Below are 18,007 nucleotides of genomic sequence, written 5' to 3'. Positions count from 1 at the left end.
AGGGCCTTAGAAATGTTGGTTCTTTTTTCCTTCCCTGTTTCAAATTCATGTTATGGTTTTGGTCAGGTAATGGACAAGAAGTGTCATCAATGGGTGTGTTGCCCAAGGTGGGCTGACTGGCGGGACTCTGTCCAAAGGTGACCATGTTTAGATTCTGACACAGAATGATGAATAGGTCACAGTGGCTTTTTGTGTATTGTATTGAATTGTATTTGTTCATTTTTTAAAAAATAAATTTATTTTATTTTATTTTTATTTATTTATTTTTGGCTGTGTTGGGTCTTTGTTGCTGCATGTGGGCTTTCTCTAGTTGCAGCCAGTGGGGGCTACTCTTTGTTGTGGTGGCTTCTCTTGTTTCAGAGCACAGGTTCTAGGCACGTGGGCTTCAGTAGTTGTGGCTCACGGGCTCTAGAGCACAGGTTCAGTAGCTGTGGCACGCAGGCTTAGCTGCTCTGCGACATGTGGGATCTTCCTGGACCAGGGCTCGAACCTCTGTCCCCTGCATTGGCAGGCGGATTCTTAACCACTGCGCAACCAGGGAAGCCCTATTTTTTTAATTTTTAGCTTAACTTTTCCTTTTTTGCTGTGTAGTCCTCCTCATCAGTCTTCTGCTCTTGGTATCAGCATTGTCATCCTCATCATCTTCAACTGCCCATTTGCATGTAGCTGCCTCAGCCTCTTCATCTTCCTCTCTATTCTCTTCTTCACCATGTCATTCATCCTCCTCCTCTTCCTCTTCCTCATCACTTTCTTCCTCTTCTTCACCTACATCTTGCTTCCTATTTTTCTCATTAGCATTCCCACTAGCAAGTGTGGCTCCTTTATTCTCCCCCTCTCCACAATGTCCTTTTTCTCCTTCAAATCCTTGGTGGTGATCTTGCACCTGGTGACTATGGCTGTGCCTGACATCATGGGGCATGCCAGTGATTCCATGCAGTGGATTAAAATTGTTCAGTTGTTCAGTTAGTTATAGCAGAGGCAGTGTGGTAGCCAAGAACATAGACTTTGAAGTCAGTTAGGTCCTAGTTCTACCTCTTACAGGCTATGAGATCTCAGGCAAGTTATTTAAACTCTCTAAACCTCAGGGTTCTCATCTGTAAAATGGGGATAGTAACACCTAGTTCCTAATGCTGTTATGATAATCAAATGACATGGTATATTTAAAGTTCTTAGTATTGCCTCTGGTGTGAAATGGCCAATTAATGATAGTTGCTAGATTAATAATAATAATTTAATTCAAGTAGTAGGATTGACAAAATGAAGTGTCTATGTGTGGAATATCAGTTCACAGAGTGAAGGACCAAGTGTGATATAAAAACTAACAGGGTTGGGTTATTCAGGAAAGATGACTGCCCAGGGGGTACAGGTGGGACGATGTATATAATGTATAAATTTAATCCCCACTTATATTTAATCCCCACTTAAAGGTCTGGAACATCCTTGGATTCAGGGAATTAGTCCCACTTCTAAGCAGAGGAGATATAATAAGCACCAAGTCAGAAAGCACATCACAACAGAATTGGCCTTAGCACACCAGCACTAATTTAGGCTAGCCATGCAACTAGGTCCTGGATTGCATCTCTGTGACCAAGTGCCTACTCTGGTAGGCAAAACTCTAAATGTGTCCTCCTCAACCCCTACAACTTCCCATCTCCTCTTTGATTATCCAATCAAACACTAATCTAGGTACTGCTGGGAAGGGATTTTGCTGATGGAATTCAGTTATTAATGAATTGACCTTAAAATAGGGAGATTATCCTGGATAATCTGAATGAGCCCAGTGTAATCACATGAGCCCTTAGTAGTAGAATTGGAGGCAGCAGAGTAAGGCAGAGAGATGTGGCAGAAGTCGTAGGCCAACGAACGATGATGCAGAAGGGGAAGTTGGAGAGATTTGAGGAGAGGGACTCAAACTACCATTTTGGACAGCGAAGAGAGCCATAAGCCAGGGAATGAAAATGGCCTGAAGAGGATGAAAATGACTCCTGGCTGACAGCCAGCAAGGAAATAGGGACCCCAGTCTGACAACCACAAGGAACTGGAGTCTACCAACAATTTGGATGACCTTGGAAGTAGATTTTTCCCAGACTCTCCCAAGAAGAGCCCAACTGGCTGACATCTTGACTTTGGGAATGTGAAACCCAGAGCAGAGAAACCAGTTGACCCAACCTGTACTTCTGACCTACAGAAACAATGAAATAATAAATCTGGGTTATTTTCAACCATCAGATTTGTAGTAATTTGTTACAGCAGTGATAGAAAACTAACATGCCTATTTTGTCCCAATACAGCATACAGATCATCCTTTAAAAACCCAGGTCAGGGCTTCCCTGGTGGCGCAGTGGTTGAGAGCTCGCCTGCTGATGCAGGGGACACGGGTTCATGCCCCGGTCCGGGAAGATCCCGCATGCCGCGGAGCGGCTGTGCCCCTGAGCCATGGCCGCTGAGCCTGTGCGTCCGGAGCCTGTGCTCCGCAACCGGAGAGGCCACAACAGTGAGAGGCCCACGTACCGCAAAAAACAAAACAAAAAAACCCCAAAAAACAAAAAAAACCACCCAGGTCAAATCATGTCATTTCCAACCATAAGCACCTGCATCTCTTGGTGGAGGGCTTTCTCTGGCCTCAGGAATCCACTTGGAAGAGCAGGAGAATTAACCATGCCCTCCTAGGATCAGCCCCTAGCCAATGACGGACTGGAATTGGTAGATGCATCCCCCATCTCCCTCACCACTCCTTGGGGATACTCTGAGGTGTCTCCCAGGGTTCTCTTGTGGGACTGAGTCTTGGTTCCCACAGTGGTAAGCTGCTGATTAGCACACCCTTTACTAGCTTTGTCCCTTTCCCTGTCTCACTTCCTTACTCCCTTACTAGTGCTTCCTGGGATCACCTCCCACATAAATGACTTGCACCTATGTCCTTGTCTCCGGGTCCACTTCAGAAGGAACTCAACCTAAGACACTGCACTTATGAGCTGGCTGGAGGTAAAGGAAGCCAAGCAGGTTGCTATAACATTTTTTTTAATGTAAAAACTAAGGTATATCTACCTTCTGAGGTTTCAATCTGAGAAGGCATGGAATCAACACAAAGGACACAGGCTTTAGAATAACACAGGCATGGATTTGAATCTCTGCTTGACCATGTATTAACTGAAAAAACATAGGCAAGTTACTTAACCTTTTGAGGTCTGTGTTTCATCCTCTGGAAAATGGAATTAATAATATCTACCTTTCATTTTGTGAAATTTGTATAAGTAATGCATGTAAAGTGCACACACAGTAGGCACACATATATACCAATAATATATATGGTATCGTTATTAATTATTAGCTAAAAATGTCACAGCAAAGAAAAATACAGAACACTTGGATTTAAATTAGTCTCTTCCTGTATTTATATGTTATGCCACAGTATGTTACAGCCGGCAGGGACTGTAGTCAAACACCTTTAGTTCTAGATGGGAGATCTGAGACTTAAAGAGGCCAAGAAGCTTGCTCCAATTCACAGTGTTGGTGTTAAACTGAAGATTTTTTTGATAGTACATTCACAAGTTCAAAAATTAAAACAATATACAAGGGAAAAGGCAGGTCTTTTTATTCAAAAAGTGACGAGGCCAGATTTTTCTCCTGATATAAGACACTGAGAGCAAAGCTAATAATAATCCTTTAGGAGACTTCTGATTACAAAACAAGCAGCATGATGGCCAAGGAAAACAAGCAAGGAAGCTTTTCTAAAATCCAGGGATATTTTCCCCTCTCTGTTAACAACTGACGGCAAGCAGTCTGGCTACATTCAGGAAGGGCTCTGTCAATTAACCAGCCCATCTGCAATTATTTCTTCTTCTTGGGAATTCACCGCTGGAGTTGGCTCATTTTTTTTTTTTTTTTTTTACCGACAGCAATTATGCATCTATTTTTATTCTCATTTGTGGCAGTGTATTGTTAGATTGAATTATAAACACTTGATAATTAAAATATGTCTCTATATCCCTACAACACATTGCTCACCAATCTAATTAACCTCATAACCTAAATTATTCTTGATAAGTTAAGATTTTATACTAACTGCTTATTTTTGACTTAGTTTCTGTCTGAATTTTGTTTTTAATTTATATATTTTTTTATTAGTTTCTGCTTTATAACAAAGTGAATCAGTCATACATATACATCTGTTCCCACATCCCTTCCCTCATGCATCTCCCTCCCTCCCACCCTCCCCATCCCACCCCTCCAGGCGGTCACAAACCACCGAGCTGATCTCCCTGTGCTATGCGGCTGCTTCCCCCTATCTATCTACCTTACGTTTGGTAGTGTATATATGTCCATGCCTCTCTTTCGCTTTGTCACAGCTTACCCTTCCCCCTCCCCATATCCTCAAGTCCATTCTCAAGTAGGTCTGTGTCTTTATTCCTGTTTTACCCCTAGGTTCTTCATGACATTTTTTTTTTAAATTCCGTATATATGTGTTAGCATACGGTATTTGTCTTTCTCTTTCTGACTAACTTCACTCTGTATGACAGACTCTAGGTCTATCCACCTCATTACAAATAGCTCAGTTTCGTTTCTTTTTATGGCTGAGTAATATTCCACTGTATATATGTGCCACATCTTCTTTATCCATTCATCAGATGATGGACACTTAGGTTGTTTCCAGCTCCGGGCTATTGTGAATAGAGCTGCAATGAACATTTTGGTACATGTCTCTTTTTGAATTATGGTTTTCTCAGGGTATATGCCTAGTAGTGGGATTGCTGGGTCATATGGTAGTTCTATTTTTAGTTTTTTAAGGAACCTCCATACTGTTCTCCATAGTGGCTGTACCAATTCACATTCCCACCAGCAGTGCAAGAGTGTCCCCTTTTTTCCACACCCTCTCCAGCATTTATTGTTTCTAGATTTCTTGATGATGGCCATTCTGACTGGTGTGAGTTGGCTCATTTTGAAGATATTCCCACTGTTAGTTCTTGGATTCCAAAACAGAAAACGGAAGTTTCAAGATAAGGTGCTACCAAGCAGGAAGCAAGGAAGCACATTAGAATTGAAATCTCAGAATAGTGCCAGAAGTTTAAAAAGGGAAATTAGTGGAAATTACAGAGTCCTCTTGAATCAGACAAGAAAGGAGACTAACTTAATATATATCGACTTATGGTACTTCTTTAGAGCTATTCTCTTTCTTTGGTTAAAAACCATTTACTTTCCATGTACGAGAAGTCAAAACATCGACTCATCCTAAATATTTTCTGTATTTGCCCAACACTGTTACAAATAGTGCCTCCAGTCTTCCAGTAGAGAGGGTGTCAGTAACTGTAGTGACATTTTGGTCATAATTGTACTTAGGGCTGAGCACCAGCCATGGGGTCTTCTTGATATTCTCTCCCAAATTAGGTGACCCTGGGCCAATATATCTCAAAGTGTGGTAGGATTTGGGCATCTGTATCAGAATTACCTGAATATTCATTTAAAGTACGGATTCCTGGTCCCTGGGTGTGGGAGTGCAGACAGAGAGCCCAGGTCTCCTACTTGACCCAGGTGTTCTGAGATAGCTACGCATCCAAAGAAGTGAATATGCCTTTCTGGAGAATGACTTTAGAGGGAACCAGACTAATTTTTTATCAAAGATGCGTATGTTTCAGTCAAGCAAGAAATGCCATTCTACAACATGATGGCATACTGTTATTAATTTTATTTCACAATTTTGGGTCTGTAAGAAATATCATATTTGTATTCTGCAAATAGTATTGAATCTTTATTGGGATTTTGTCTCCCTACCTTACACTCTACAGAAGTACTTTAGATGTTAGCAGAGTCGAATTTGGGGAAAAGTTACCAAAGCTTTCAAAAATAAGCACCTAGCGACACTGCCCAGAGATGAGGGAACCAAGAACCTCAGGAAGGCCACTGTCCATGCTTCATAGTTCCCTGCAGCACTGAGGAACCAAAGCTAAATTCACACTTTAATAGATGGTCTTGCCACATGTGCTTATGGCCAGTGCTACTTCCCATTAAATCCAATAATCTCCTGTCCATGGCTTTTATTTGTCCCTATATATGGAAGATGAACAGGATGGCCTTGAGTAACACTGTAACATTTGCCTTGGGAACCCTAACCTTCTCTTTCTGGCTTTCCCCCACTCCCTCAGGGATGTCCCATCACCATAAAGGTGAGAATGAGTTGGCCTGGGCACAGAAGCAAAAGCGGTTAAAGTCCTTGGTGCCCCATTACAGGACGTGGAGGAGAGGCCAGGGCACTTCCAGGAAAAGGGATGATAAAGCCAGGAAGGGTGGCATCTCAGAGACAAAATAGCCCTGGTGGTGGAGCCTGGCGTGTGCCTGTGTTTTCACCATCTTCTTTCCTTTTCTCTTTGCCTCTCCAAGTTGGAGATTGTAACGGGTGTCCATATGAGGCCAGGGTTGAAAATGGAGCAGTCCAGGGACTACATCTTCTGAGCTTGGGAGACTCAATAGGGCCTTGAGGGACCTCTAGTCAGCCTGCTACTTGGGACATTAGGTTTATTTGAGGAAGAGGAGATAATACTCAACACCCCCAGTTATTCAACACTCACCTAATTTCCTCTTCAACTCATTCTTCCATCCCCAAATGAGGGTGCCCCTCATCAGATCAGGAAAAGCAGGTGAAGAAGCTACAGTCCAGCTGTCAGCCCCTCACAGTGCTGACGTCTCTCTATGAAAGGCAAACTAGGTCTGTCTATGACCTCTTCAGCAACCCTGGAGCCTGAAGAAAGCCCCTCAGCTCCTAGCAGCCAGGTACATGATTTGTGGTCCCAACCTCAGGTGGCAGGGATGTGGAAAATATTCTGGGAGAATGTAGGATAACTATAAGGGTGAGTGAGTTTGGAATGTTACATCTCTGGTAGTGACAACAACCACAATAATAATAATAAATTACCTTTACTCACAATCTCTTTGACTTCTTATTTCTCTTATCCTTCTGTTTTGGTATTGGGTTCTGTCCCTGAAGTTCTCTCAGTGTACATTTAAAACATTTTACCCTTTAGCCATAGGGAGAATCTGCTTTTGAATCAGGATCTCCTGGAAAGTGTGACCTAGGGATCAAAACTTTTCCTAGGTATAGCTCAGCCTGCCTTGCTTGTATCTTCATCCACTTTTCCCCCATAGCTGAGAACCTAGGGTTCTTTTTCATTGCATTGTCTGTCTACTGCTTACTGCCCCTTGGTTCCCTTCCTGCCTTTATGTCTTGGAAACCAGGACACAGCCCTCTTGGTGGACAGCTGGGATGATCACATTGCTCTTGGGAAGAAGAGAGAGACTGGGGACTTGGGAAGAACAGGGAGGCTCATCATGGGGCAAAATAACAAGAGAAACTGTGGTTTGGGATAGCAGTTAAGGAAGCTGGCTCTGGAGACTGACTGCCTGAGTTTCAACTCCTTAGCTCTGTGTTTTTGGATGAGATAGGTATAATCCTTGGTTCCTCAATTTCCTCATCTGTATCATGGGGATGATAAGAGTGCCTATTTCATAGGCTGTTGTAAGAATTAAATAATCATCTAGATAAATATGCAAAAAAGCTTAGAACAGGGCCTGACACGTAGTAAGCGCTCAGTAGATGTTACAGATTATAACTGGGTATGGGGGGGGGGGTGTCCAGGACATATATTTGTAAATGAAATAGGGACTGTACCACCATTGGGGCTATTTTTAGATATTTGTGAAGGGAAAGAGACAAATTATAAACTTAATTTAGTTATGAAAAATCATAATAGTAAATGTAGTTATCTAGGGCTGTTTATGACTAATTTCCATCTTCAAAATAATTATTAGGTACTTTATTAGTGTGTCAGATAAATTTTAAGATCTGCCTACAGTACACATTTTTTAATGGCAAATGATATGTTCACAGCTTATTAAAAAATAAAATATATACAGATTACGTATTAACCCAGCTTCACATCCTTCTCTAAAATCTAAATAAATACTTGTGACTGACTGCTCTTCCACATTTACTGAGCCATAACGACCACATTACATAAATAAAGTCTGATTAAAAAAATAATGTCAGTATCTAGAAAATATAAAAGAGCGGGAGGTGGATGATAATGTCTCTGTTCAGAGAAGGGCAGTTTTAGGAGTTAAATTAGCTAACTGGGTTATTTATTTAATTTTTAAAATCAGTTGTACTCATTGGAAGTTTTCTTCTCTTTGCCTGTTTGGCTTAGGTCTTTATGTTCATAGAAAGAGCCAGGGCTAACATGTGTAATGAGACAAATTAACCTGTTATTTCCCCCCTCATTCCCCTGCCACTACTACTTCATGTCTGCTTAGAGTACATTCTTAGATGTCCTATTCTAAAAAACTGTAATTATAGAATATTAGCTTCACTTGATCTCTACAGAACATGGAGAGTAAAAGATTCCCATTTACTTTCTCTACTGTTTGAATTAAACAAGATGCAGAGATGGAGAATGGTGATTGTATATAACTGCCCAAAAGAAATGCCAGTATAAAGACCAGGAATCAGTGATATTATATATACATACATACATATATATATATATATATATATATATATATATATATATATATACACCCTTCAGTTGCATTTAGACACAGAATTCTTTAAACTGTGTTCTTTTTACTATAAAAGTAATAGAGGGTCATTGCAAAAACTGGGAAAAACTGAAAATAATCACGAAAGTTATAAAAATAACCCCTGAATCCTGCCATCTAGAAATCCATTGTTAACATTTTGATACATTTTTTATGTTTTTGCAATTCACATTAAAAATTTTTAAACCAAATTTGGGTAAATTAAACACGAGTATATATAGTTTTCATCTTTATTTTCTCACTGAACAAATCATGAATGTTTTCCCGACAGGAATATCTAAGTCTGTTTCCCATTTTTCTTATATTAAGAAACAAGGCATTATTTCAGACATTAAAGTGGGAGATATTGTTTCTAGTAATTTAGCCTAACTATGCACAGAATCTGAGGATTAACATTTACTTCATGATTCATTCCAATGAGGTATTGTACCTTAAAATGGATTGAGTTGGTAGGTGAGAAAGAGAAAGAAAGTGAGGGATGACATAATTGACTGGTATGGGGTAGGAAAATTGAGGGTAATAGTCCATAGATGACACAACTATTCTTAGTTTGCTTAGGGTGATGAAATTCTGATTGCTACCACAATTTCAGGAGAGGGACTACTAATAAGCAAAGTTAAAAAAAAATTTAAAGACATAGATTTTATGTTTTGGGGATTAAAACCATGTATTTGTGTCATATCAATAGAATTCATGTAAAATTAAAAGATATGTAAAAAAGGAGAATTCATTTTGACATCACTGTAATTTTTCGCATTATGGATATTCCTGGAAACTTTTTGGATGCTGCCGGGGAATTCCTCTTTACTGGGTTTGGACATATCCTCATATTACTCATAGGAAGCATCGTTCTATAAAGCAGCTCCAGCAGGAGCAGTGCTCCACTGTTCTTGGCTGACCTCGCATCAGAACTGCAAGAGTGGCGAGAGACAGAAGCAGCAGCAACTCCGGAGGAATCTGACACTGAAACAACTGCTTCACTGAACAGGTAAGTGCAAGAAGTCTTTCACTTAACTAATCTGGCCATGAAACACAGATTATTAATATGAACAGATAGGCAAGAAGCCTTTGATAAAAGATCTGTGCAAGCTCTTATTGTATTCAGACAAGTTAAAACCTGGCTTTTCTCTTTGACCTAAATGATGAGAATCTTAACTTTTATATGTATTCATTTGGGTAAATGTCTTTGAAATGAAGATGGTGGCAAAAGATTTCAATCCTTTATCTGAAAATCTTATGATGTTGCTATACTCAACATTGTAGAATGATTTGAGTAACTGGTAGCCTGGGATTTCATTCTATAATTAATTTTGTACTTTTCCCCCCAGAAAAGCATTTCAAGTCTAATCTTGGGATCAAAAGAAGTCTTGAAGTCATGATTGCTTCACTGTTTCTCTCTGCTCTCACTTTCGGTAAGTCAGTGCCTGTAGTTAGACAAGGGTTTCTTATCCTTGGCACTACTGACATTTTGGACAAGATAAGTCTTCCTTGTGGGGGCTGCCCTGTGCATTGTAGGTTGTTTAGCAGCATCCCTGGCCTCTCCTCACAATGTGTCATGCCCTGGGCTAGGAGCAATTTACCTCATTGTGTCTCAGCTTCCTTACATATAAAGAGTTGATCATAAATAACCTATTTCCCAGAGGCATTTTGAGGATCCAGTATCGTGGTTCGTGTAAAGTGCCTCCAACAGTGCATATTTAGTGCCCAAAAAAGCTTAGTTATTCTGATTATTATTCTACTATTAGGTAGGTATATTGGGTAGGTTATGGTGGGTGAAGCACCAAGTAGAAGGGCAACCACAAAAGAGATACACAGTAAATGGTAGTTTCTCCATTCGTACCCATTCTTACTTTGGAAAAGGTGAAAAAAGGTTGAGTCAAGCCAAAGGCCACTAGATGCCAAAAAAAAGACAACAAAAGGTCCAGTTAACAGAGTCAAACAATAGCAGGACTAAACTTTCCCATTCCTTTCACATTTTCCCCCTTAGTGCTTCTCCTGTTTAAAGAAAGTAGAGCCTGGTCTTACAACGCCTCCACGGAAACCATGACTTTTGATGAGGCCAGTGCTTATTGCCAGCAAAGGTACACACATCTGGTTGCAATTCAAAACCAGGAAGAGATTAAACACCTGAACTCCACATTCAGCTATTCGCCAAGTTATTACTGGATCGGAATCAGAAAGGTCAACAATACATGGACCTGGATAGGGACCCAGAAGCCTTTGACTGAAGAGGCCACCAACTGGGCTCCAGGTGAACCAAACAATAAGCAAAGCAAGGAGGATTGTGTAGAGATCTACATCAAGAGAGAAAAGGACTCGGGCAAGTGGAACGATGAGAGATGCAGCAAAAAGAAGCTAGCCTTGTGCTATACAGGTAGGGAGTTTGTGGCAGCAGTGGGAGGGAGATTCAGTGTGTGAGCATCTTGACAGATTGTGGACTGTATGCAAAAACTGGTCTCTATTGTGGGAATTTTATGTTCTAAAAGATACGGTTTTAAAACATTCTGTTTGATGTTTTAAAACAGAATGTGTTTTTGCTTCTTTGTGTGAATGTAGACAAGAATGTATGTATTTATGTATACATATATGCATATATGTAGGTCTATACTTATATACCGTGTGTGCACACACACGATACATTTTTAGCTACTTGTTGTTTATGTGCCGTAGGGGAACTTTCTTTAGAGTTTGTGATAAAGGGAATTTTCTATTTGGGGAGCCAGTTACAGCTATACCCCTGACATTAACATCAAGGTTTAAAATGGTTGAGCCTAAAACTCAGCTTTGGCATTTCCTCAAGCACTTCTGTTAAAAATCTCTGGCACCCTGTATCATTGGTGACATCCCCGTTACACACTGTTGACCCTGAATTCCTAAAGAAACTCATCTGAAGCACAATAACAATCGTCACCACGGACTGTCTTTTCCACAGCTGCCTGTACCCCGACATCCTGCAGCGGCCACGGTGACTGTAGAGAGACCATCAACAGCTACACTTGTCAGTGCCACCCTGGCTTCAAGGGACTCAAGTGTGAGCAAGGTAAGGCTTGGTCTCACCTTTTCCTTCGCTAGAGATGGTAGGAGGATTTCGTGTCCCAGCTGGCTTCAGAGTCAGGTCTGCATGCCTTCCCTTCCCTAGGGCATATGGTTTCAGAAGGTGGTTAAGAGGTGAGGCTATGAAGTCAGACCCTCCTGGCTTTGAATCCCAGATTCACCACTTACTAATTACGGCACCTTGACAACATAGTAAAACTCTCTGAGCCCCAGTTTTCTCATTGTAAAATGAGGACAATATAGTACCAACTTCACGGGCTTATGGTTTGGATCATGTGAACAAATGCAGACACATTTTCATAGTGCCTGCTATTCAATAAACAGTAGTTATAGTTTCCAGGGTTCTTCCCACCTGATAAGGCGAGAGAGGAGAAGAATTGATTTGGTTTCCCTTTTCAGTTGTGACCTGTCAGGCACAGGAAGCCCCTGAGCATGGAAGCCTGGTGTGCAACGATCCTTTGGGGAACTTCAGCTACAATTCTTCCTGCTCTGTCAGCTGTGGGGAGGGCTATCTCCCAAGCAGCACGGAGGCCACACAGTGCACTTCCTCTGGAGAATGGAGTGCTCTTCTTCCAGCCTGCAATAGTAAGTCTCTCTCAGAAGGCACAGAACATTCTCTAACTCATCCCTCATTGCCTTACTTTTTATCCAATTTATACCATTTTCAGCACATCAGGGAAAGTTCCTTTAAACTTGTCCTAATTAAACAAGTTCTAATTAAACTTGTTCTCTTGGCCAATATGTATGGCCAATATGGTACCAGCTGGCTTTGAGAGAGGTTTGGATCCTATGTTTGACATAAGTGTTTCTGAGGCTCCGGTGATTTGTAAGAAAACACATAAAACAGTGGAACCATACTCTTAACATCTTAATGACTTTCCCCTTTCTCTGTTTAAGCTCACCCATACAACTGCACCAATTTAAGAGCATGATAATCAAGCAGCCTCAGTATACCCTTTTCTCTCTGTCTTATCTTTCTAGGCCAAAGACAAAAAAATTCTTTCCTCCAGGTCATGCTGGGTTAAAATAAATGAATGTTCTATGTACATTGGGATTGTTTTTTTTAATCACTAGTCACAAATCCTAATCTAGAACCTGTTATTTTTCTTTGTTTTTTCCTTATGTAAAATAGACCAGAGACCTGATGAGAGATCTGATAAAATAGATCAGAAACCACTTAGCATAGTCCGAGTCAATCAGAGAAGATGAAAATATCAAGAAAAAAGTATAAAAACTTTATTGGGTGTGCGCATGTCCCCAAGGATACACGCAGGGCTTTGGGAATCTACCCTCTGATCTATCTTACTGTATTATAAATTCCAGTTCAATAAGAAGTGAATATGTCACTCTTCTGTAAAATTCATGGTGTTCTTTCAAATCCCCAGTGGCTAAGTGTGAAGCTTTGACAAATCCTGTCAATGGAGCTGTGAAATGTTTCCAAAGCCACGGAAGCTTCCTGTGGAACACCACCTGTGAATTTGAGTGCAATGAAGGATATAAACTCACTGGACCCCAGCACCTGCAGTGTCTCTCCTCTGGGATTTGGGACAACAAGAAACCAACATGTAAAGGTACAGTGGTTCTACATCAGGGTTTATATTGTAAATATTCTTTTTTCTCAACCTATACTCCAAATGGGTAAGCCAGACCTGCTAATGTAAATTGGGACATGTGTTACAGCTGTGACATGTGATGCCATCAGCCATCCTCAGAATGGCACTGTGAGCTGTAGCCACTCCCCTGCTGGAGAGTTCACCTATAAGTCATCCTGCCACTTTGCCTGTGCAGAAGGCTTCGTGTTGCGGGGGCCAGCCCAGGTTGAATGCACTACCCAGGGGCAATGGACACAGCAGGTCCCAGTTTGTGAAGGTAAGCCTGAGAGTCTCCTTTACACTACTCTCCCTTTCTCAAAGAGCAGCAGTCTTCAAATGTGAAGCACTGAAAATGAAATCTGATGCCTACTTTAACTATAGTAATCAGATCTGATGGGCAACATTCATCTTATATTTGTGAGATGCATATAAAAGAACTGTCCAGGGAAAGGATTGTATGTAGTAAGAGTGGATGCTTTGCTGGTTTCTTAACTGTACTGGACTAATATAACTTTATAGACGTTGGCATGGAGTAAGCAGAAATCTTAATCTGAAGGGAAACCACATTAGAAAATTTACAAAGTAGGATTATGAGAACATGACTTGATTCCAAAATACTTGTCATGCCTTTCTTCTGAAATTGTTCATAGCTAGCAGTGATGAAAATGTTTCAAGTGTGGTGTCAGATATAGAGACACCCTTAATATATACATAAGTACTAAAATTTAGTTTAATTTAATTTAATAAAGCAAGAGCAAGAACATTGAAAGCAAGCAGTTTTCACTATCAAGTACGGGCATTTTTGTAGCCAAATACAGCACAGAATGATTTACAGTGGCAAAAAAATACAAGACAAAAACAAAACTGCAAAGCATACAAGTTTTATGTGGCTGCCTTCTTATCCTCCTTTCTTTTTGGCCTCATCTGTAAGCATCCAGGACCCATAAGTTGCTCCCTGACTACATAAAATCTTTCTCCTAACCCTGACTTCTTTCACACATCAGAACAGAGCTCAGGAACCACTGGTCCTGTTAAAGGCTGTCCTTTAATTAGTACCCCTGTCAATGAAGGGACTGGAATTCAAAGAAAACACAGCCATCTTCCCACTTGTCCAGGGACTAATGAAGAGTCTTGAATTCTCTGAGTGTTCCTTTGTCCAAAGTGATCTGGGTTCAGTCGTCAAATGCCAAGTACTATCCAGTTCCACTACATTATTTTCTGACCATAATTTTGGTAGCTCAGTTTTCCCGTGAAAGCTTTGTCCAGCCCAGAGAGAGGCTACATGAGTTGTCTTCTGAAAGACAACTAGTCTAGTGCTTCTAGTCCTTCTGAAAGTTTCCAAAGTGGGTCCATGGGTGAGTTTTCCTGTGAGCACTATTGAAGAGCTAGGGACTTGGTTACCTTGGGAAACCTGTTGCTGCCCAATAAAAACAAACTTCTAATGTGCTCACTCGTGTCTTCCAGCTGTGAAATGTGATGCTGTCCCTCAGCCCAGAAGCGGTTCAGTGAACTGTACCCATTCCCCCACTGGAGAGTTTACCTACAAGTCCTCCTGTGCCATCAGCTGTGAGGAAGGCTTTGAATTACATGGATCAGCTCAACTTGAGTGCACATCTCAGGGACAGTGGACACAGGAGGTCCCCTCCTGCCAAGGTAGGACTGAATTCAATCTTTAAAGGAGTATAGGTCAAGTACCTTAAAACATTTCTGAACCTAGACTGCCCCAAGGGACTTGATCCTAATGTCCTACATGCTGAAAACTAAGTAGTGCTTATAAGTTACACTTATTGGTGACTCTTCTGCCAGTTTTAAAATTTTTCCAGTAGATTTTTCTTAACCTCTACCTATGTCCTATCATTTGCAGTGGTACAATGTTCACGTTTGGAGGTTCCCAGAAAGATCGACATAAACTGCAGTGGGGAGCCTGTGTTTGGCACCGAGTGTACATTTGCATGTCCTGAAGGATGGACACTCAATGGCCCTGCAGCTCTGACATGTGGTGCCACAGGACACTGGTCTGGGATGCTGCCTACCTGTGAAGGTGAAGCATTGATTGATGGTGGTTGTCTGGGGGACCAGAGAGAAGAAAGGGAGCTAAGAAAGGAAGCTATCTGGCTACAGTAATGAACTACCCAGTATATCCAAACCAGAAAGGTCAGAAAGGTTACTCAGGTTAACATTAATGGATGGACATTTCATTTTATGGGGATAAAGAGAAAACAGAAGAAGTGACATGTCAATGGAATTTTGATAATTGGAAAAAGGAGAGCTAGTGGGAAAAGTTGGGGGGGTGGGAAGGGAAACGAGAGAGAGAGCGAGAAAAAGAGAGAGAGAGAGAGAGAGAGAGAGAGAGGTTAACCAAGGTGTGCTGTGAAAGCTTGGTAAGTTAGAGCTCTGCCTAGCCACACTGGGAGATAAGCTCACAAAAGGTGGTTTGGGGCTGATCTCTAAGGCCTTTAGTACCATGTCTCTGCCTCATGTATTGAACTAGATGACTCTTCTGCTTTGTACACTGTAATCAGTGCACAAAGAAAAGGGCAAATGGACAGAACAGAAAGACTTTGAATTTAATTCCTTCTCATGACAGTTTACCCCCCTCTGTTTCCTTAGCTCCTTCTGAGTCCCAGACTCCCTTGGCAGTTGGACTTTCTGCTGCTGGGATCTCCCTCATGACATTAGCATCATTTCTCCTCTGGCTTCTGAAACGCCTTCAGAAGAAAGGTAAGGGCATTTATGAACGTACTCCAAAAAGGTTTTTGAAAAACATTATTTTCTCATTGATGAGTCATGTTATCTCTCACAGATTTAAAAAGTAATTAGAATCTAGTCACTAGTCATTAAACACTAATAAACTGCAGGGTAATTAAGCAGAAGTCTTAGGGAAAGAGTTTCAGGAAATACAAATGTTAGTGTGCTAACACTGTACAACTCCAGGGGATGCTATTCACATTGAATGCTGTGGTCCCCCTGGGAGTTGTTGCAATGAGGCTGCCATAATTAGCAGTCCTGGGAAAATCAATAAAATGTTTCCAAAAATTTTATTTGGAATACAGGCTTAAATATGGGAGTATCTCAGGGGATATGCAAACACATCTAGCCACACTCCTAGTTTGTTTGACCTACAGAGTCTTTAACATTTTTTGAATTAAGTTCTGACATTTACAGAATAAGAAATTTCACATCTAATCCAGATCTGAGATTTCTCATGGCAAATTGGAAGACAGCCGAACCTGGCAAGCAGAGCATGTTGCTATCCGCTTGCATTAGGAAGCTGCTGTGTCCTTTGCATGAGTGTGCACTTTGCATCCCCTGCCCTGCCCCCTTGTTGCCACCAAGCCGTGTCTGGGCTCTGATAGTTACAGGGGCCGTGTACGTACTGAGTTTGCAACCCCTGATGAAAAGAGTCATGTTGTTTCCGGATTTAATGTATCCTTAAAAGTCATTTAGTCCAAATGATGGTTTTCTTTCTCTTGCAGCAAAAAAATTTGTTCCTGCCAGGTAAGCTGCACTCTTATATAAAGCATACCATTGAACATTTTACACATTTTTCTCTCTTCATGCTGGAAACCAGTGCTTTACTTAGTGTTCTCATGTATTCCACAGCAGCTGCCAAAGCCTTCAATCAGATGGATCTTACCAAACGCTTTCCGAGTTAATTTAAGTCCAGAGGAATCAGGTAAGACTTGAAAATCACATATGGTTTTGAAAGAAGATATCTTCTCTACATGTTCTGTTGCTCCTGGAACCTTCTGAACCTGCAGGTCTAGGGAGGATATCACCACCTTCATGTTATTTTAGGGAAAGTTGTTTCATTTTTTGGTAGGAGGAGAGGAAAGGAACAAGGATCTGGCCTTTATGGAGTCATTTCGTTTATGAACATGAATAATAATAATAGCTAACCCTTATATGGCACTTACTATGTTCTAGGAACCTTCTAAGCTAGGAATTATATGAGATAAGGGCCATTGTATTTATTATTATATAGATGAAGAAAATGAGGCACAGAGAACTTAATGCCTAAAATCTCAAAAACCAGTAAGTGGTATAGTAGCCAGGATTCACACCCAGGCAGTCTGGCTCTAAAATGTGTATTCTTTTTTTTTTTTTTTTGCTGTACGCGGGCCTCTCACTGCTGTGGCCTCTCCCGTTGCGGAGCACAGGCTCCGGACACACAGGCTCCACGGCCATGGCTCGCGGGCCCAGCCGCTGCGCGGCATGTGGGATCTTCCGGGATAGGGGCACGAACCCATGTCCCCTGCATCGGCAGGCGGACTCTCAACCACTGTGCCACCAGGGAAGCCCCTAAAATGTGTATTCTTAACCACTCTGCTCTGCTTTGTGAGAATTTGGAAGGCTCAAGTCCCCTCTGAATAGATTTTTTAAAATTAATAGACATTTTTGTGTGTGCAGTTTCAGGTTTACAGAAAATTCAGTAGAAAGTACAGAGTTCCAGCATATCCCCTCATGCCCTCCAATTTCCTCTATTATTTTTAAATTATTTATTTATTTATTTTATTTTCGGCTGTGTTGGGTCTTCATTGCTGCCCGTGGGCTTTCTCTAGTTGCGGCGAGTGGGGACTCCCCTTGTTGTGGTGTGCAGGCTTCTCACTGCGGTGGCTTCTCTTGTTTCGGAGCAGGGGCTCTAGGCGCGCGGGCTTCAGTAGTTGTGGCTCGTGGGCTTTAGAGCGCAGGCTCAGTAGTTGTGGTGCATGGGCTTAGTTGCTCCACGGCACGTGGGGTCTTCCTGGACCAGGGCTCGAACCCGTGTCCCCTGCATT

The 18,007-nt window shown here is 41.5% G+C and overlaps 1 protein-coding gene across 1 annotated transcript; it reads left to right on the top strand.

The window, feature by feature from the left end:
- Positions 1-9,428: 9,428 nt before the first annotated feature.
- On the top strand, positions 9,429-16,885 carry SELE (selectin E; the record flags this gene model as incomplete). The annotated part of the gene is made up of 11 exons (XM_081257387.1): positions 9,429-9,571; positions 9,912-9,995; positions 10,571-10,957; positions 11,516-11,623; positions 12,037-12,222; positions 13,023-13,208; positions 13,318-13,506; positions 14,694-14,882; positions 15,094-15,270; positions 15,840-15,950; positions 16,833-16,885. The coding sequence occupies exons 2-11, from the start codon at positions 9,959-9,961 to the stop codon at positions 16,883-16,885; spliced, it is 1,623 nt and encodes a 540-aa protein (XP_081113513.1). The 5' UTR covers positions 9,429-9,571; positions 9,912-9,958.
- Positions 16,886-18,007: the final 1,122 nt, after the last annotated feature.

The sequence above is a fragment of the Mesoplodon bidens genome (genome assembly GCF_964165515.1).
Source record: "Mesoplodon bidens genome assembly, chromosome: 2".
NCBI classification, from domain to species: domain Eukaryota; kingdom Metazoa; phylum Chordata; class Mammalia; order Artiodactyla; family Ziphiidae; genus Mesoplodon; species Mesoplodon bidens.
Note: the sequence above shows the minus strand (reverse complement) of the source record. Positions and strands in the feature narration are given on the sequence as shown.